Source organism: Kryptolebias marmoratus, linkage group LG10 (genome assembly GCF_001649575.2).
Source record: "Kryptolebias marmoratus isolate JLee-2015 linkage group LG10, ASM164957v2, whole genome shotgun sequence".
Taxonomy (NCBI): Eukaryota; Metazoa; Chordata; class Actinopteri; order Cyprinodontiformes; family Rivulidae; genus Kryptolebias; species Kryptolebias marmoratus.
In genome coordinates this window covers 19,197,708-19,217,971 of record NC_051439.1, presented here as the reverse complement: position 1 = coordinate 19,217,971, position 20,264 = coordinate 19,197,708, and the positions used below count along the sequence as shown (strand labels likewise).

The window sequence follows — 20,264 nt, the reverse complement described above, 5'->3', positions numbered from 1 at the left end:
GGGGGGGGGGGGGGGGGGGGGGGGGAATACAAGCCAGAACATGCAGATTAATTTTTTTTTTTTGTCTTTTACCTTTTTTGAGCTTGTTTATATGGACAAATTTTCAGTTTTCCAACATTCAGTTTAAATTGTCTATACAGAACAGCATGAATAAATGTAGATTTTTGCAATAAGAGGTAAGTGAAACATTTGACTGATTCGGAGTTGAGCTCAGTTCATTTGGCGGTCATCATCTGAACAAACTCTGTGGGGAAGAAGAAGAAACGAAACAAAATGAAGGAAAATCAGAAGTGTTAACTAGATAAACCAGTTTACCTGATTTGTTACCGTACCTTCGTAGTTGACCTGTCCGTCTCCGTCGATGTCTGCTTCTCTAATCATCTCGTCTACTTCTTCGTCCGTCAGCTTCTCTCCCAGGTTTGTCATCACGTGACGCAGCTCGGCCGCGCTGATGTACCCGTTTCCGTCCTGACCAAAACACAGACGGCAGGCGAAGTTTACTGCAAATGTACTTGTCCTCTCAAACGCGCACGAAACATCAGTTTTACCTTTGCAGCAGATGTTTGAACGACATCACAAACACAACAGGTGTGTGGCGCTATGAAGGTGCTTTAAAGCCCAAACTCTGAGCTACCTGACAGCAGCAGCGGTGGTGTTGATGTTTTCAGCCTAAGCCACCAATAGGAAATTGTCTAAAATAAAAGTTTATCCCCTCACATCGTCCAAACCTACCTTATCAAAGACTCTGAACGCCTCCCTGATCTCCTCCTCGCTGTCCGTGTCCTTCATCTTCCTCGCCATCATCGTCAGGAACTCGGGGAAGTCGATGGTCCCGTTGCCTTGTGGAGACAATTGAAGGGTTGGTGAACGTGTTCCTTCGTTAAAAAGCTGAGCAGAAGATTAACAAAACCGAGCTGGGCTCAAAGAGTGACGTCCTACCATCGGCGTCCACCTCATTGATCATGTCCTGGAGCTCAGCTTCAGTTGGGTTCTGACCCAGTGACCTCATGACGGTGCCCAGCTCCTTGGTGGTGATGGTACCATCTCCGTCCTTATCGAACAGGGAGAAGGCCTCCTTAAACTCTGGAGCAGAAACCAGAAACACAGAGGGGGGATGAATGAGACAAACACTGACAGGAACCTTAACAGATTAAAAACGGTGCGTTTCATCAACTCACCGGCAATCTGCTCTTCTGTTAGTTGGTCAGCCTAAAAAGAAAAACAAAACAAAAACAGATTAAAGATGAATAGTCTCAGGTTTTAACTTTCTCAAGCATCACGCTGCAAACAAACATCAGGACGTGACTTTAAAACATTTAGAAACAGCCACGAGAACATAAACGCTCCTCCAAACTAAACCTTACAACCTTAAAATCCTCAAAGTGGATATCTGTGAGGTCTGCCACCAGTTTTACAGCTTTCGGTTCTGGTTTTTTGACCATTCTTCCTCCAACTCCTCTTCCATCCAGCCTCAGCGCTCCCGCTCCCCTTCGCTGCTTCAGATCCACACCTCTCCCTCCGCCACCTCCACCAACCCCTCCTGCTTTCACGCTGAGCCCGTCCAGCGCCCCGCGAACCATCACCAAGCCTTCAGCCAGGCACTCGGCCCGTTTGCCGTTCTGGACACCCTGTTTTTTGATCTCGGCCAGCTCCGCCTTGGTCCGCTGCAGGCAGCTCCTCAGGTCCTGCATCTCCCGGACCAGGCTGTCCACACGGCTGGACGAGGTGTCCATCAGCATCTGCAGGAAGGCCCTGTAGTTCCTTTCCTGCTGCTGGATCAGCTCCTTGAAGTAATGCTCCTGATCGTCCATGAGGTCATAAACGGCGGACAGGCTCACCGCTTCATCCTCCTCTGGGTACACGGCCACTTTCTGAGGCAGCATGAGGAGCGAACAATGGCAGGAAGGGCAGAAATTATGGGATACAGTGGGAGGAAGGGGATGATACGAATACTGGCCAGACATCTATCAGTCACGCTTCATTGACAAATTACAAAAAGAGATGCAGAAGAAGAGAATCAAATTCCATCTCTATGAAAAGTCAGATAATTGTATCAACTAAAAACAAAAAATTAGCAATAAGCAGCTGGTAAAGTGGATGTTTTTGTTCGCCCGTTAGATGGACGTCTGAAGGTTGATGAGGTGGAAAAATGGTCAAACTTGTCTTTCAATCCATCGGCTGATCGGCAACAGAGGTTCTCACAATCCCGACAGGCGACGTCCCCTGTCCACAGATGGTCCTCCCGCCAACGCCGCCACGGTCACTCGCCCGTTCTCACCGTCCTTTCTCCCACTGCGAATGTTCGCGACCAGACGCCGTGCCTCCCTGTCTGCATCTGACGCCGAGGAGATCCCCGCCGCCTGACACCTCCATACCACCGGGTGCTCGCCTACGGCCGAGGCTGAACGGCGCATTAAATGATGGAGGTGTCCACCTCCTGCAGGAGCTCAACAGATGAAAAGCGTTTAGGAGCGTGTGTGTGTGTGTGTGTGTGTATGTGCAGAAGGCAGGAGGCCAGGCTGGAGGTGGTCAGTCACACATGTCAGGAAATTAATTTGAAGTTAGTGAAAGTAACACGAGTCCAGACCGGGAGGGGAGGGGAGGGGGGGTGGGGGGTCACAGAGGTTTGAATGAGTCTACATGTATGTGCTAATCTGCTGGCTGTCAGCTTGCAGCTACGGTTGCGGCTCCCGGGGAGGATCGGTTCTCCGGTCGCCCTGCCTCCCACGCAGCATCACGGGTCAACATCAGCAGACACTACGACCAGCGGGAGACGCCAATTACCGCCGGAGTTCACGCCCAGGCCAAGTTTTAGTTGGTTTAAAGTCAGCCGGTCGACCGCTTAACCCTCTCAAGTGATAAGACACATTTACACAAGGCCAAAACTGCTTCAGAGGCTTCCCATCGTTCAACAAGTAATGGCATTTTCCCCACATTATTGTTTATATCATAATAATCGCGCAGCACTGTTTTTTTCCATAACTTGGGAGTTTAAATTTAGGTTTGCGTCAATGCAAACCAGCTATATGTCTGACGTTTCCGGACCAGCCTGTTTTTTTGCATCTCAACGAGCTTGACGGGTTAAAAATGTCGAACAAGTTCAACTTTACAGACCAGTTCCTGCTGTGGAGTAACTGAAGTACCCGTTTTGTAATATTTATAGTATAAACAGCTTAGCAGGAAATACTTGAAATATTTGGTTGATTCCTGAAGCTTATCTCAGAAACCTCAACATGACATTTATCCACTGAAGCAAGACAAATAGTTCAGTCTGATAGTAGATGGGACTTTTTTTTTTTTTATTAATAAATCCCTCCACCCAAAAAAAAACCAAACTATTCTTTCAGGGGCAACACTGTTTGCATGGCTTGATAAGCCTGTAGCTGAATAACGCCTCATGACGCATGGTTAAATATTTATATTTAGGGTTACAAAGTGGAGATTTGATGCCTTGAGGGACTTTAAGGAACCCAGCTTGTTTATTTAAAAGGTCTGAATCAAACGAACGTGACTGTTTGACAGCTTGGCTCTATATAACTTGTAAAAATCAGCGACAATATAGTGTATAAATGTGTATTTGAACTAATGAAAGAGGTGAAAATTCTCCCTAAAAGTATCTGTACAGACAAGCAGCAAAGATGAGCCATATGTGACAGCTGACAAGATGGACGGAAATGATCTGCACGGCCTGGAGATGGTTATCAAGCTGCCAACCATCTCTAAAATCCAGTCCGTATTGCTTTTACAGACTATATCGGACCATAAAGATTGTGTTCTTGCTGTGGGAGGTGTTGCAAATAGAGAATTGAGCGCTCACAAGTCGCAGGATTTGATTGAGAAGAAGTCTTTCCGTTTTAAACAAACAAATTCCTGAATGACGCCATCTCCTCCTTCATTTTCTGGTTCTCCAGAAAAGGATTTATGCAACATCTCCATACCAGGTTACATTAAATACATTTTAAAAGAAGGCCTTCAGTTTTAAAAGTAAATTACGACGACACTGACATCACATTTGTGCCAGTATGTCACAATAAGAGATGGTTTCACAATGGAAAAAAAAACATTGAGGATTATGCAAAACATTCAGAGATCAGGTCATTTTAACAAAGACAGGCCTGGACACATGTTGGCTAAACGTAGGTGGGTATTTAATGCATTTGTCGTAGACATAACCACAAAAAAAAGGGATGAAAATGATCAATCTCTGCTGAAAGGACTAAATCTAAGTCACACAGGGAGTGGCAACATTTCCACAGCTCTGTTAGTTTCTGCTTGGCTTGCTAGATTATAGATATTGTAACTAAAAAAAAGTGAAGATTTATGAGCCCTACTGCTTTCATTTCGTCTGTGTTTTATTATATGACTTGCTAACCATTAACTCTCATTACAGCGTTTTCCATTCAATCTTAGACTTTGACCAACTGCAATAAGAGTGCGATAAAAGAGCAAAAAAAAAAAAAAGGAAGAAAAAGGTGGTTAAAAAGTGACCCCAATTAGGTTCGTTTAGCTTTATTGAATGCCACACTTCATGGCGACACACACACACACATACATACATACATACATACATACATATATATATAAAAGAAGAAAAAAGGAAAAGTGTTTCCGGAAAACCATTCATTTGAGGCTTTAGCATTAGCAGCGAAGCTAGCAGCAGGACCCGCCACAACTTCCTACAGAAGGGGCAGCGTTTACCGCATTCACCGCACAGATGTGCAACCCCCCCTCCTCCTCACACACACACACACATACATACATATACATACACACACACACACACACACCAGCCCCGGACGAGGAGCCTCCCGTCCGCCGCAGCGTCAGCAGCCGCCGGTGAACGTTGAACCGCGGATTCAGCGGCTCCGAGTCAACCCGCCCGCCCGCCTGTCTGCCGCCGTCGGGCGCACGAAACAACACGGAGGCACCGGGTTTGCTTCCATAACGATCCCCACTTTCTCCCCTCCATACACTCACAACGATCCGGTTAGCGTACAGAGCCCCGCACCGAAGCAGCCGGTTGGATACTCACCATGTTAACGTGAGCTGTAACGACTCGCCTGCCAGAAGCGCAGCACAGAGGAAATGGACGGCGGCCACTGAACGCAGCGGGCTGAAGGCGGGTAAAGCGAGGCGAACCACCGCTGGCTCACTGTATTCTTCCGCGCTGTGCGTCTCTACAGGTCATCATAGAACTGCCAGTAATATAAATTAATTAAAACTCAATCTATAATTATTTTTAAAAATAATAAAAGCTAATGTATCCCACACAAGCCCAGATGTATTACTGTTGTTCAGCAACACTTAGAGTGAAAAATAAGAAACTTTATACAAAATAAAGAACATTTTAAAACGTTAGTATTCCATAATAGAACTATTTGGGTTTATTATAACTAAATGTGCAGCCCAAATATGCAGTTTTTGTGATGCAGTTTTAGTTTTTCCAAGACTCTCTTGCATTCTTTTGTTTCTGAATATTATTTCATGCTTTTACTGGTGAGCTTCATGCAGGTCAGCGTCCAAAAATGGGACAAATTGCACAATTTAACTGTTTTGTTTGGTTCTAATTGACCCTAAAAGTCTCCTAAGAAGCAAACAGGGCCAGTTTGAACAGAGCTACAATTTAATCTAAGTCAATAAAGTCTTTAATAAATACAGTGTAATTTAATTTAAGCATTTATGTTATTTTAATCGTTTAAGTTATCACAATGCTTGCAGGACCACACCGATAGCGGTGGACTATTTTGTGTTGCGTCTAGTTATATGACGGCGGAAGGATACGGTCTGAACTGTCCAACTGACAGCGGTGGGGAGGTTTTTTTCGGCTTCCCTTTTGAAAGGCGCGTTGTGATTGAATGGAGCGGACCCGCAATGTTCCTCCAATGTTTCGGCGCCGCTGATTGGCTCGGGCGAATCTGCAATGCGCCAAACCACGGCGCGGCAATGAGGGCAGAGGGAGCGTCTACATCCTATGTCAGGAGTACAAAAAAGGGCAGGTGATAACTCACAGGTGACCTACAGGTGTGCTGTCAACGGAGCCGTACAAAAAATAAGAAATAAATTACAATTAAATAGAAAAAAATAATGGATTTCCTTTAAATTAACATAAATGGATCACGTGTAGAAGAGCATGAAACATCACTGTTACAAGTTTTACAGGAGAGCTGTTAAAATCAAGATATTTAATAATAAAAACAATTAAAGGTGACTTAAAATGACTTTATTTTGAAAACAGCTGATCTGGGGTTTTTTAAATCAGGGTAGAAGTTTGATTAACCAAACTTAATTAAGTTATAGGCAGCAAAATGTTTATATTTCAAAAAAAAGTTTATTTATTTTACTGGAATAATACTTATATGTGACCCCTGCTGGCAGAATGTGTCATTATGAAGTCATTTTCAGTCCTGAGTTATTATTGTCAAAATCTCCATCTTAAAAGCTTTAAAATGATGATGATGGTTGATATTTGGTGATTTATCACCTGGCAACAAGCTGGTTTTGTTTACTTGAAAACCAGTTTTTTAATGGTCTGGAGTGATGTTATCAGGAACTCCAGCCCTATATTTAAAAAAAGGGAATTTCCAAGCTTCACAATGATGCCAAACATTATATGAAGGGATTTCCTGGCGCTCCGACAAAGAAAAATGGTCAATTTCAAAGGAAATTATAAGGATTTTAAGACAAATTGTTATTTCTGAAGGGACACCTGTTAGGAGACTTTGATTTAAAGGTAGATTAGGAAGATTATCTACCATTTTAGTTACCAGGATCGCTAGATGGTGTCTTTATGAGCTCATTTTTCTCAAGTATGGCAATATTTTCACTTATTTTGCACTGCAGCCTGAGCTCATTCCAAGTAATTTCGCCAGAACGGGTCACATGTTGTAGTACGTTATGATTTGATAATTGGAAACAGGTCTTCAAAAACAAACCTCCAGCACTCATATAAATTCATACATTTTATTTGCAAAACTAGCTGTTAATGCACACGAAGATCAAATCGGTTCGGCTCAATATGTACAAATAATGTCTCTGCTCGTTTGTAGATCGCTGCAATTCCACCATTTGTGCGTGTTAACGTTCTTGCAGCCTGGCTTGTTGCAAGTACAGCAAGATGAAGTTCTTAAATGAGGCGTGTTCAGTCTTCCAGCAGTATATCCAGCTCCTCTAAAGGCAGCCGCAGTCGAAGTTCTTTCTCTGTCATCAGATCTACAAACTCCTGCAGATGCTCGGGAAACAGCTGCGCCGCATCCATGTACAAACCCTGATCCAATCAGACACAGGCAGATTTACATTTACACATTAAACACGCAGGAAAAAAGAGATCCTCCACTGCTGGGGCAATAAAACTTTAACGACAGAGTCTCACCTTGGCCCAGGGGATGTTCTGCAAGGCCTTATAGAAGATCCCTCTGGCTTTGTCCATTTTACCTTCCGAAACCTACAAATTCACAGAAAACAACAGCTTTCAAACCCACATTTATGAATTAATCACTAAGTTTACATAAATTTGTGGGGAATTTTTTAAACTAACAAAAAGCATGTGAATAAGAAACAAACAAACAAAAAAAAACCCTTCAATTTGATTTACGTTTCTCCGGTAGCCAACAGAGTAACCGGAGGATATTTGTGAGGTTTTTACTGTCTCACCAGGAAGTAGATGTACATCCTCCACAGTAAGGAACAGTGAGCGCCCGTCTCTGTTGCTATGGCGCTCTCAAACAGTCCACGAATTCGGTTACTGAGGCCGTTTTCTGGCAGTACAGGCAAGGGCTTATCAAAGCAGCAAGATCTAAAAATAACATGAAAAATATTTGTGATATTTTGCCTAAACTGTTGCACAAATCTCACCCTAAAGGAACCTTGTCCTTCAAAATAAAAAAGAAGAGAACAGAGCGGCATAATGGCGACGTCTGATTGTATTTGTGTTGTTTAAAGCAACTAATTGGCGTTACTGCTGGTGCTTTTACCTCTGAGCAGCGTCCACCAGCTGCTTCCTCTGTTGTTCAGCAACAATAGCGAACAGACGGGGTATAACGCTGCTGCTGTCTCTGGTTACAGCGTGAAAAAAGCGCCGAGCCCGGCCGGCACTATGGTAACGGTTCTCCACCTGAAACACAGGCCACACGTCCGTAATCGGGTACTGATTCGGTCGCTCATTCCGATTATTCGATACCTGAGAGGACCGAGGGCTGACCTGAACATATATGCTCCACAGGGGGGCGCTGTTCGGACAGGCGGAGAGGGCAGAGGTGAGCGCCTGTCTCAGCGAGGCCAGAGGAAACACGCTGGTGCTGCTGTGGAACCTCAGCAGAGCCGCCTGCTGCACCGACAGAACCTCGCGCTCCGAAGCCAGCCGACTGACGCAACTCCTGTTCGCGCGGCCGGAATCAGCTGCAGAAGGGCTTGCTTCGACGCCGACGGGTTTAGCCGTCTCGACGCCGTTCGGCTGCCTTTTAGGTGTTAGTTTGTGGTGCAGCTCTTCCATCTTCTCCCTGGCCTGGCTGTAGACAGCCGAAGCTGCATGGATGCTCACTGTAAGGTGCTGAAACAGGGCGTAGCAGCCGACCAAACCTGTCAACCTCAACTTCTCTTCTTGGCTTCCTGATGAAAGGGTTAAAAACAAAACAAGTTAAACACTCAAACAAGAAGGACTTCATTTTTTAGTGTCTCTTTGTTTGAATACTTTGAACATCTTATGCATAATTAACCCATCTGACCTAGTTTTGCTATAAGAAGATGATCTGTATATATATACTGATTCATAAATGATTATTAATGCTTCTCATCAGAAAAGAAACATATCCAGATTCCTGAAAGAAGGATAAGATGTTTACAAAAGCAAACAGGATATTCCAGAAATCCAGTTTTAACCAGGAATATTATGAATATGAATATTTTTTTGCATTATTGCCAATAGATCTTCCAATGTTACCCAGCAGAGCCTCAAAGCTGTGTACTGATATAAATTTAGAAGCATCTTTTTACTTTAAATCCTTCTATAATGTGAGTATAAAAGATTTGTTGTGGTGGGCCACATGGATCTTCTGAAACGTAAAACCCTCGGAAACCGTTTAGAAAACAAACCTTTATTGTCAGATTGAAGAGCCTGGATGTTTTGGTCCAGAGCTGACAAGCTGTCAGTCAGAGCCTGTTCGTACGATCTCCTGGCCTTCAGGATGGAAACCGGGGAGACGGACGGGGAGGATGAGGAGTAGGACGTTCCCTCTGCGAGCCGGACCAGAACGCAGACAGCCGGTGACGTGGTGACGTCAGGAAGTCGCCCTGCGTGCTCTTTCGCCCCGTTTTCCACCTCCAGCTGGGCCCACAGGAGGCAGAGCTCACACAGATTGGGGCTACTCGGCCCCTTGGTCCCCCCCATCGCTGTGGCCGTGGAGAACACCTTACGAGCCTCATCCAAGTTCCTCAGCATCCACTCCAGGTGTGCGTACTCCCGCCACAACACCAGTGACGAGCGATTATCGGGTTCCTTCAGCAGCCTCTTAGCAACACGCTTGCTGCTCTTACCCTGAGAGCGAAGACGCTTTTTATTGCCGCTACGCAAGCAGCGCAAAACCTAATGAACAAATAAAGAAAAGGAAATAAATGCAAATGTTAGATACGAAAGGTGGCTTAGGACTTTTGCACACTGCTGCTAAAGGTAAACATCCACCTTGAGTTTTTCGTACTGGATCCAGCTGAGCGACAGAACGGCTCGGTGGTGAGGAGGAAGGACGGGCTGTGTCACATTGAACACGTTGGTGAGAAACCTCTCACCCTGCCTCCCAAGCCCCGCCCACTTCCTGGTTCCCTTGAGAGTGGTCATGTGACCTACAGAGTTAACCCCGGGGTCAGGCAGATCGAAGGACGTCAGAGGATGCTGGAGGTCACCCTGAGTGAGAAGAGAGAGGTCCTCCAGGAGAAGGCCAGGCTGACCCGGGCCGGAGGAGAGCGCAGAGGGCACAGGAAGTCCCAGAAAGGACAAGAAATGGAGAAGAAGCCGGAGCTGAAGCTCTGGTGAAGACAGACAAATTAGGGATGGGCCGATGTCATCAAACAGCACCTGGAGGTGAGAGAGGAAGGCAGAGGCGTGAAACACAGAGCTAACATGAGCTGAAATGTCCCCAGGTGTTTCTGAAGCTGCACCTGTCTGTCAGGGTCCTCACAGTCCTCCTCTGATTGGCCCTTGGCTTTGTCGGGTCTCCAGGGCAGCCAGTGAGCCGCTTCCCGAGACGACTCCACATCCAGCCACACCGTGGCTCTGGGCAGGCTCCTGTCCTTCACCTCCTCCTCTTCTTCCTCCTCATCCTCCTCGTCCTCCTCTGTGGAGAAACACAGACCAACAAAAACAAGCTTGTTTTGCTGCTTTTGAGCCACGATTTATGCTTCTTCCTTCACAACTATCATTACTTTACTGATATAATGGACCATTTATTGTATCATATTATGTGTTTTTTTGTCATTTAAAGTTATAAAATGGTTTTGATTGTGGGAGTTTCACCTGCACAGGGTTGAATCCACCCTCCTCGCTCCTGTTGGACCATCCAGGCTTTCCAGCCTTTAGCTCCCACCTCCCCGACTCTCGCCTCCCCGCTGTCCCAGAACGGCTCAAAGAACTCAACCTGTCCACATGGAAACAAAAACAGGTCTCTTTGGGTTTTAAAGCCGATAAAAAGATCAATTGTGACAAGAAAAATTAATCAACTCAAGTCTGATATCACTCAGACTGTTCAAAGAAACCAGAAATGGTCCAGATTCAACATGTTTACATGCAAAAACAAACAAGGTCTTGATTGATTTTGGATAACTATTCCAGAAATAGTGACATTTAAGGCACTAACTGCACTAATTTTACTTCTCGAACAGGTGAATTTTTGTCTTTAGTGCAGGAAAATAGACTCTCCAAATGTTCGATTTGAAGATAGTGCTAAAGCTTTAAATGAAACACTAAAGTAGGATTTGTTTTGTCTCAATTAGACATATTTCTTCTTTAAGTTATGTGAAAAAAAACGATACTCGTCATTCATTTCTGCTTTGAAGAAAAACATAAATTCAGCTCAACTAAGGAGAATAACAGCAACTCTGAACAGACAGTTCTAATAAGATTACATTAAACCTATAAAACTCAGGAGTAAATGCCTCTGCCTGTTTGAGTACCTGCTGCTTGGTGGACAGATTTTTGACGCTGTCGGGTTTGAAGAACGTAAAGTCCATCATGGCCTGAAACAGAGAAATCGCCTTCTCACACTGACCTGCCTGCCGCAGGAAATGACACTGCTGGGCCAAGATATCTGCACCAGAAAAGAAAAGGAGACAAGTTGTGGTCAAGTTACCAGAAAACTACAAGAAAACTAACTAAAACCCAGCTAAATAAAACCTTTTTACCCAACATATCCTCTTCTATTCCAGGCGGAGCTGGATGAGACAACATGCTGCCGTCCCGCACCGCGCTGAGCGTGCTCAGACACTTTCCGTACGCAGAGTTGACTTTAGTCACAGTGAAGGAGCTGAAGGAGCTCTGAGTGAAGAGAAGATACTTCCTCCATAAGGGGGCGCTGTTTGGATGGAGGAACACCTGAAATCAAACGGTTGAAGGTAAATACACTCAGTGATCCTTAGTCAAAAAGCAGAACTTTGTTACGTCTTCAGCCTGGAACGTTTTTAGCTAAAATACTAATACAAGATACTAAACAATATTCAACTATAAAGTTAATAAAATGGGGCAAAATCTGCAACAAAAAATGGTTTTAGTGCCAGACTGCACAGAGTTTTAATACCAGTATGTTTTTTATGGAAACTTACGAGTTTCTTCCATTCTTTAGCGAGAGCCGATGGTTCCCAGAGCTCCTGGCAGATCTTCAGCCTCTCAAGCTGCAGATCAGTGCAGGTGGGATTGGAGGCCAGAGCTCGCTCCGCGATGCTCAGTTTCTTCTCCAGGATGGCTCTGCAGGAAGACTTACGGCGCTCAGCGGAATCACTGCCCTGCTGCTCCTCCTCACCTTCAAACGCTGCTGCACTCACTTCATCCTGCAGGAGGGGGGAAGTTTAGATGCTGGTTAATAAAATGATGTCCTGATTCCTGAGATCAGATCAGGATGACCCTTATTCATTTGAACCTGTGGTCTTCCATACATCGGTTGAAGCGTAATAAAGGAACAAAGTCTTTAACCCCCTGAATCACCTGGTAGTGTATAAACTGTATCCACAGCTGTGTGTCAGTCGGCTGCTCTCTGAGCCGCTTGTTGAACTCCTCAGTCCTCCCTACTGCATGCGCAGAGGTTCCCTCTGTCTCCAAGTCCACCTTCTGATCGTCCTGCTTTCCTCTCCCCTGCAGCCAGAGCGCCGTGGACGAGTCATACACACCGAGAGGATTTACCGAGGACGTCTGAACTCTGTCCCCTGAATAAAAAAATGTAAAAATTAGAAACTAGGCATAGCTTCCTTCTAAACACATATCGCCTGTAGTCTTTCATCCCATTGTTTTAGACTAAGGTGTTGAGAAATTACGGGGTTGTAGCTGTTTTGATTAAGTTTTGAAAATAACATTAAATGAAATCTGTCACACTCAAAGTACGTGTTGTGAATGACTCTCAGCTATTACCACATCAAGTTTTAGCTTGATATCTGTAAAAACTGATTGAGTTGTAGCCAGTTTTGTGTTTTTACGGTCAGTTGGCTGTGGCAGACATCTTGAATCAGGCTGACTTCAAAAGTTAATCAGTTGTAGATCTTCATCTAATGATTACTTTCTGAAAGTTTCATTAAAATTTGTCCAGCGGGTCATGAGACATTTTGGTAAAGACAGACACACAGATACAGGTAAAAACATTATTGTCTGCCTTTGAGTTTTAACTCTCTGGTAAAATGGTATCTAGTTCTTCATGTCTTCACAAAAACTTCAACATTAATTCTCTGAATCAGTTCAGTCAACCATGTGCTTGTTTCTATTTTAAGCCATAATGTTTACTGTCAATAAACCTAACCCAGTACCTGACTCTTGTCCTTTGTTGTCAGCAGCATCATCAAGCGGAAGGAAGGGGGTCAACTTGAAGGCATCACTACTGTCAGGAGGTAACACAGGAACCGGAGGCTCGGACCTCAGCAGCTGCCGACTGGCTGTAGAATAATATCTGTCTGCTGCTTTCTTACTGTCCCCTCCCTTATGTTTCTTTTTTGTCTCTGAATCGTCCCAGTTGACTCCCTGCCGCCGAGAGTCCAGACCCAAAGAAGAGACGCCTTTCCTCCTATACCTGAGACACAAACAGTAACTTACACTAAAGGTTCCTGTCAGGTTTTATGTTTTTTTACATAAACAAGGATCCAGAAAAGTGTTCCCATTCAAAGAGAAAAGTTATATTAATAATAAATGTTTGAGGTGTACAACTTTGACAAAAACTTAAAAGTTTATGTGCATTAACTGTGAGAAGCACAAGCTACCTGGCTATGTCTCCTCTGTACAGAGACTTGTAAGTCCAGTTGGCCTGGTCTGGTTTACGGTCCACACAGAACGGACGATCTGTGGGCGACTGGAGGTCGTCCAGCCAGGAGAAGCGACTTGCCAATGAAGTAGCCTGCTGCCTGCATGGACACGCACACACACAAAAAAAACATAAATACAGAAGAAACAATAAAGGAGAGTAAACATCTGAAGTCACAGTGTTTGTCCTCACCTAACCTCCTCTTCTTCCTTTTTAAGGTCACTGGGATAGACGGTGTCAGAGTCGGACCCACTGCTGCTCGAATCCCTCCCGCTCTTCTTCTTGTGCTTCTTCTTCTTTTTCCTCTTTTTCTCGCTCTTCTTTTTCTTCTTTCTAGGCAGCACATCACCTCCTCCCTTCTCTTCCTCCTCAGCAGAGCAAACAGCCCTTCCAACACTAGAGAGTATTTTTTTTTAATTTAGTTATAGTGTTATAGAGTTACAGAGTGTGTAACAGTAAAATTTTAGGAAGGTATTTCACTACGCTGTCAGATGCAAGGGATGAGGATGAAAGCAAAATGAGTGGTGTTGTGACTGAATAAGAAAGGTTTTGTACCTCGACTCCCTCTTGTTTGGCTTCTCGCTGGTCTTCTCTATAAAACGACTGTGAAGGGAGATTGCATCCCCTGTCTGAAAGCTCTTATTATTCAGCCAATCTAATTCTGGAAGACAACAAGACACATTAAATTGTGTTGCAATAAAAGAACCGACAGTCTTGTCTCATTATTCCCTGCCTGCATGGATGACACACTTCTGAAAGGAGGCATCAAAATCAGGTTCACGCAGGAGACGCATCTCACGTGTTTCCCATTCTGACGACTAAATCTAATCTGGTAATGAAGCAGCTAATTAGAAACCAAACTAACAGGTTGTTAGAGAAGCCACAGGTTTGCTTCTCTGCGCAGTAATAAAAGTCAGACTCCTGGGAATAAATTACATTGCTCTATATAGAGTTCAAATGCAGCAGGTGCTTTAACGTTTATGACCACTGTTTACAATTGTACACAAAGGTCATGTCATAAATAATTATGTTTTCACAGAAGTACTACAAGCTTAATGGAACAAAAATAAAACACCTATTTTGTATCTATAAGGAAAGTGATCTAATGCAATACAATATCTATGAAATACAAAAGATTATAATAAGTTCAATTTAAAACAAAATGATCATTTATAATATCTACGCAACTTAAAGTCTATATCACTGATGTCCACAGTTATAAAACATTCATGTTTATGGGTGGGCTACAAAATAAAGTCACTAAAAACATTCAGCTGAAGTTAATGATCAACAAGAAAACTCCTGAAAGCAAACGTTTATATACTTTTATACCACTTCTAGGACTTTTCTAAAATGCTAATCATGTTTTTAGTGACATTTATGGACTGATATGATGGTTCACAAGTGTTAAAAATGCTAAAATCACAGCTCAGTAGAGTGTATAAAGCGTAAATATGTAACATGAAAACTGTAACAGCAGGAAAATGTTTTTGAACGTGGACCTTATTGACTTGGACCTTAAAAGAGATTTGCAAGCCAGCACGAACAAATCAAGTAGTCCACAAATCGTGAACATTTCTTTGTATCACTTTGCTTTCCTTTTTAAGCAAATGTGAGCAAATAATATGTTAGAAAAAAGCGCTTGTTTTTATTTTATTCAAACAAAAACACATCTGCTAAACAACAGAAAACTCAAGAGGAAACGTGAATTACGAGAGAAGTGACAATATTATAAAACTAACATCGGTGAGGTAAAATAAAAACTAAAATTATATGAATTTAAAGTAAACCGAAGCTGCTTTCTGTCATTCAGCTTCGACGACAAGCGAACGTTTAGCTCGAGTTTAAACCGTTTAGTTGTTTATTTCCTTAAATTCGGACTACAAGGTGTTAAAATTAACGTTTTTAATTTTAAAACGCATTTTACACTAGGGAATGAAAATCACCTTTGGACGAATCGTCAACTTTGTTTTTTGCTGCTTCGGAAAAAGCTGGAAATAGAGCCATGATGTCGCAAGTAAACAGTCGCAGGAATATGACGTCACTTACAGATTTCCTCACAGGACCAGCGCAGTAGTCTGTTTAAGTACAATAAAATGAACAATGATAGCGAAGTGAAATTAAATATGCCATCATGAAAAACATAAAAATAAATAAAGTGCTCAATTTTGGAGAGAAAATTAAAAACCTAAAATAATAAGCATGTTTGTACAAAGAAAATGTAAGTCCAAGGTAAAAAAAAAACAACAAAAAAACATCCTAATTATATATCAATATGTTTAAGATGCTTTAAAAGTGACTGAGTTCGTGCCGCAAGCTCCAAACAACACATAAAGAACAGATAACTCAGTAGGAAGTTGTGATGGATTTTAATGGAGGCTGAGTCATATCCAAGATAAGATAAAATTTTGCATTAATTTAGTTGATAACACCACAGCATCACCTGGTTGTTATACACATTATCAAAAGTCTCGACACTACTAACTTTAATCTTTCGGTTTTACTGTAAGCGTTTAAACAAGACTTTTGCATGTTTAAAGTATTATCACGAAACAAAATGAGCGACACTGTTCTAGAAGAGATGGATGATGAAGACTGACAATGTTCTGCAGAAGGCTGGGATCAGGACCAGGGTCATTAAAAACACAAGAAATTAAAAACAAGTTGTTGTTGAGGCTTTTTAAATTTATTTGGGTTTGCACACTTTAAAAACACTTTTAACTCTCTGACTATTATTTTGTAGGTTTGAAGCTGAAAAGTTTGTTTTTGTCATATAAAGTCAGACTTACTCATACAAACTATTCATTTAGCCTATGTTTCTGTCCCACTTTTTCTGTTATGTAATTGTTTAGACTCAAATAACTTTCAAACCTATATACAGACGCAAGGACTGCTAATTAGCCACTGGCTGTTATTTGTGCTAACTGTTGCATTGTTCGACAGTGTTGAACAACTTGTTTATACATTTTAAATATTTTTGGATTCTCAAAGCAATCTCAAAGTAATCTTAAAATGTCTAATGGACATGCCACTGAAGCACAAACGTTAACGTGAAGATTGTCAATGTTAAACTGAAGTTTACCCCCAACAAAATGCAAATAAGTTGCTCCGTCTCCACATGGACCGTTAATTTTTCTTTCGTTACCAAGGTTACCGAGCTCTAGGGAAACCGGCCAATTAAAATCCAACGGCACCAATCAGACGCTCGCGTTGATTTGACTGACAGGTAGTCTGTCCAATTGCGTGCGTCAGTCGCGAACCGTTAAGAACGTCCAAGACCGCCTCGCTTCGGTCATTCAGTTGCTGGAAGTGCTTGCCGAAGAGAGCGTGACTTCGACTTTTCTCTTTCTGACTAGACGTTCGGTTGTTTGTTTGTTTTTTTCTTTTAACACTCCCGACCAAAAATGAGAGAAATTGTTCATCTGCAGGCTGGCCAGTGCGGCAATCAAATCGGAGCGAAGGTTAGGAAAAAAAATCTGAATGTGAAAGTGTGGCCGTAATTCGATATAAAAGTTGAATTCAGTTTGCGCGCGCGCTGCTAAACTTATCGTTAGCTTGCTTAGCATTAAAAAGCTAACGGTTAGCCGTTGGTTTCGGTTTGCGCGGTTAAGCGAGTCAACCCGCCTTTTTTGTTTTTACTTATTTTTGACGGTTATTAATTTTTTTCCTCCCCTTCTTGTTGTTTTTTTTTTTAATTGTAGTTCTGGGAGGTGATCAGCGACGAACATGGCATCGACCCGACCGGGACCTACCACGGGGACAGCGACCTGCAGCTGGAGCGGATCAACGTGTATTACAACGAGGCTACAGGTTTAACTTAGCTCTGCTCAGCACTCACAGCCACACGGTTAGATTGGATCATTTGTGAGCCCAGAGGTAACGCAATACCTCAACGGCAACCCCGTTAGGTGTGTGTGTATCCAGCAAGGGGCCTTAACTCAATGGTTACTATGGATCAGTTTCCATGATACCACAAGCTAACAAAACTGCTACCGTAGCTACAGAGCTTTAATGCTTACATTTAATTGGCTTATTACAGGCCAAACCTTAAAAATGTTGGGTTATAATCCTTATATATAAGGGCTAGGTGTGTTTCAGCGACAAAATGCAATATAAGCATTAGTAAAAATTAAAGTTAAAGTTGGTAGATTACATTAAACATCACATTACTGACCTGTGTCAGATTAGAAACATTCAAAACTCACATTTGCATGCACATTTGAATGCATCTTGTAAGTTTAAAGCGCACGCAGTGTCTTTGCAAAGCACAAAGTCAAGGTTAATAGTGCTTTTGCTTTGATTTTCTTTAATGTTTTTTTTCTTTTCCAGGTGGTAAATATGTCCCTCGTGCGGTTCTGGTGGACTTGGAGCCCGGCACGATGGACTCTGTGAGGTCTGGTCCTTTCGGTCAGGTGTTCAGACCTGACAACTTTGTCTTTGGTGAGTATTTTTATTTTAGAAAGTGTTGGAGTTACACATTTAAATGCCATACTGTCTGTAAAACGCTGTTCTTTGTGCACTGCTTGATGTCAGTATATCCTGCTTGGTTCTGAAGGTGTAAAAAGGGGTTCTGACAACACAGCTGTGAACAATATCTCTATTTTTATTTCTCACAGGCCAGAGTGGTGCCGGTAATAACTGGGCTAAAGGCCACTACACTGAAGGAGCTGAGCTGGTGGACTCTGTTCTGGATGTGGTGAGAAAAGAGGCAGAAAGCTGCGACTGCCTGCAGGGCTTCCAGCTCACACACTCTCTGGGAGGAGGCACGGGCTCTGGCATGGGCACGCTCCTTATCAGCAAGATCCGAGAGGAGTATCCAGACCGCATCATGAACACTTTCAGCGTTGTGCCCTCACCTAAGGTCCATACAGCTCATTCAAATGTGTTCAGATTAAGGTTTGGCCATCTTCCCACTTCCTTCATGCTTTAACCCTGTTCCATTGTTCTCCTCTTGGCTCCGCCTCCTCTTCCAGGTGTCAGACACGGTGGTAGAGCCCTACAACGCCACACTCTCTGTCCACCAGCTGGTCGAGAACACCGATGAGACCTACTGCATTGATAATGAGGCCCTGTATGACATCTGCTTCCGTACACTGAAACTCACCACACCCACCTATGGTGACCTCAACCACCTCGTCTCAGCCACCATGAGCGGGGTGACCACCTGCCTGCGCTTCCCTGGCCAGCTGAACGCCGATCTGAGGAAACTGGCTGTCAACATGGTGCCCTTCCCCAGACTGCACTTCTTCATGCCGGGCTTTGCCCCCCTGACGAGCCGCGGCAGCCAGCAGTACAGGTACAGTTCTGTTCTTACACCAACTGTGCACCACAACTTGTTTTTGTTCGACTTTAAACCTAAATGTCTTTTTTTCAGGGCTCTAACAGTCCCTGAGCTCACCATGCAGATGTTTGATGCCAAAAACATGATGGCGGCCTGTGACCCGCGCCACGGGCGGTATCTAACGGTCGCTGCCATCTTCAGAGGACGCATGTCCATGAAAGAAGTGGACGAGCAGATGCTGAATGTGCAGAACAAGAACAGCAGCTACTTTGTGGAGTGGATCCCCAACAACGTGAAGACCGCCGTCTGTGACATCCCTCCACGTGGTCTCAAGATGGCCGCCACTTTTATCGGCAACAGCACGGCCATCCAGGAGCTGTTCAAACGCATCTCAGAGCAGTTCACCGCCATGTTCCGCCGCAAAGCCTTCCTCCACTGGTGAGTGAAACCCTGAGCAGGAAGTGTGTGTTCTGGTTTCGGTCCGTCCTGACGGCGCTGTCTCTGTGACGACAGGTACACCGGCGAAGGCATGGATGAGATGGAGTTCACTGAGGCAGAGAGCAACATGAATGACCTGGTGTCCGAGTACCAGCAGTACCAGGACGCCACCGCCGAGGAAGAGGGGGAGTTCGAGGAGGAAGGCGAGGAGGACGTGGCCTAAACTCCCACCGTGGTCCCTCTGCTTAGTTTGTTAAAGCTCAACAGAAATAATTAAATCGTTTCAATTTTATCAGAAAATAACAAAACCGTTAAGTTATTGTTCAGCCTTAGCCACGGCTCAAAGATTCTCTTGTTTCTTGAATTTAAAATGTTCAAATGTTTGCTTCCTGTTTGTTTCTGTTTACATTGGGCCTCCTAAACTCTAACTACATAAAACTGACAAATGTTCAACTTTTAGTTTGTTTTTGACACACAAAAAACTGAATTTAATAAAATCAGCTGCTGGGCAATCAGACATTTGACCTGTTTTTGATTATATTACAGAGATTTAAGTATAAAAAACAAAACTATATTTTTATCTTAAAATAAGACAAAGACATGTTTCTTTATCAAACTGTAAAGTTCCTGTCTTTCATTAACCTGACTCCATGTAGGGAAAACCTAATTAATCCAACATTAACTCTGTCTTTTAGAGTTGAGCAGCTATTTAACACTAGTTTTCAGATATTTAAAATCTTTTGTCACTTTAAACTTCGCAGCAACACGTCTGTTGACCTCGTGGATCAGAGCAGCTGTAGAAAGAAATAAACTGACTTCTCTGAATGTAGAACTGCCTCACAGAGCAGCTTCAGTCAGATTATCTGCTTTCATGTTTTTATTTTTCAAGCTTTCAGATGTTTGTGATCGATCAGTTGAAGGTTGTTTTTGGGCCGAGGGACGAGGCGTTCACTGCTCTGCTTCATTTAGAGTTCAATAAAGCTTTTTGACACTTTCATTCGGACCGGCTCTGTTCTGTTTTTAAACTTCTTTATGTGACTTTAATAATCCTGCAGGATTTAACCCTG

At 43.4% G+C, this 20,264-nt stretch overlaps 3 protein-coding genes across 3 annotated transcripts; 1 reads left to right on the top strand and 2 right to left on the bottom strand.

Moving 5' to 3' along the window:
* Positions 1-13: 13 nt before the first annotated feature.
* On the bottom strand, positions 14-5,162 carry calm1a (calmodulin 1a). Its single transcript, XM_017426177.3, has 6 exons — positions 5,033-5,162; positions 1,179-1,209; positions 940-1,083; positions 733-839; positions 333-468; positions 14-244 (listed from the first exon to the last, which is right to left on the bottom strand). The coding sequence occupies exons 1-6, from the start codon at positions 5,033-5,035 to the stop codon at positions 216-218; spliced, it is 450 nt and encodes a 149-aa protein (XP_017281666.1). The 5' UTR covers positions 5,036-5,162; the 3' UTR covers positions 14-215.
* Positions 5,163-6,946: 1,784 nt separating this feature from the next.
* On the bottom strand, positions 6,947-15,556 carry nrde2 (NRDE-2, necessary for RNA interference, domain containing). Its single transcript, XM_017426153.3, has 18 exons — positions 15,425-15,556; positions 14,034-14,139; positions 13,671-13,874; positions 13,438-13,578; positions 12,991-13,250; positions 12,182-12,399; positions 11,803-12,027; positions 11,386-11,575; positions 11,158-11,291; positions 10,502-10,622; positions 10,147-10,322; positions 9,674-10,063; positions 9,088-9,577; positions 8,198-8,604; positions 7,971-8,110; positions 7,651-7,792; positions 7,370-7,441; positions 6,947-7,264 (listed from the first exon to the last, which is right to left on the bottom strand). The coding sequence occupies exons 1-18, from the start codon at positions 15,483-15,485 to the stop codon at positions 7,139-7,141; spliced, it is 3,603 nt and encodes a 1,200-aa protein (XP_017281642.1). The 5' UTR covers positions 15,486-15,556; the 3' UTR covers positions 6,947-7,138.
* A 1,203-nt stretch (positions 15,557-16,759) lies between these two features.
* On the top strand, positions 16,760-20,194 carry LOC108241762 (tubulin beta-4B chain). The gene is made up of 7 exons (XM_017426154.3): positions 16,760-16,939; positions 17,180-17,288; positions 17,808-17,918; positions 18,095-18,339; positions 18,452-18,774; positions 18,853-19,197; positions 19,273-20,194. Exons 1-7 carry the CDS (start codon positions 16,883-16,885, stop codon positions 19,418-19,420), a joined length of 1,338 nt encoding a protein of 445 aa, XP_017281643.1. The 5' UTR covers positions 16,760-16,882; the 3' UTR covers positions 19,421-20,194.
* The last annotated feature ends 70 nt before the right edge of the window (positions 20,195-20,264 follow it).

Bases quoted from the DNA above. Each gene is read 5' to 3' on its own strand.
- nrde2 (XM_017426153.3), bottom strand. From the start codon at position 15,485: ATGGCTCTATTTCCAGCTTTTTCCGAAGCAGCAAAAAACAAAGTTGAC. The intron at 10,064-10,146 runs GTGCAGCTTCAG...TCTCACCTCCAG, and splicing joins GTGAGGACCCTGACAGACAG to GTGCTGTTTGATGACATCGG. The intron at 8,605-9,087 runs GTTTGTTTTCTA...CCCTTTCATCAG, and splicing joins TCTTCAATCTGACAATAAAG to GAAGCCAAGAAGAGAAGTTG.
- LOC108241762 (XM_017426154.3), top strand. From the start codon at position 16,883: ATGAGAGAAATTGTTCATCTGCAGGCTGGCCAGTGCGGCAATCAAATC. The intron at 16,940-17,179 runs GTTAGGAAAAAA...TTTTAATTGTAG, and splicing joins GCAATCAAATCGGAGCGAAG to TTCTGGGAGGTGATCAGCGA. The intron at 17,919-18,094 runs GTGAGTATTTTT...TATTTCTCACAG, and splicing joins ACCTGACAACTTTGTCTTTG to GCCAGAGTGGTGCCGGTAAT.
- calm1a (XM_017426177.3), bottom strand. The intron at 840-939 runs GTAGGACGTCAC...TGTCTCCACAAG, and splicing joins CAATGAGGTGGACGCCGATG to GCAACGGGACCATCGACTTC. The intron at 245-332 runs GTACGGTAACAA...TCTTCCCCACAG, and splicing joins CGGACAGGTCAACTACGAAG to AGTTTGTTCAGATGATGACC.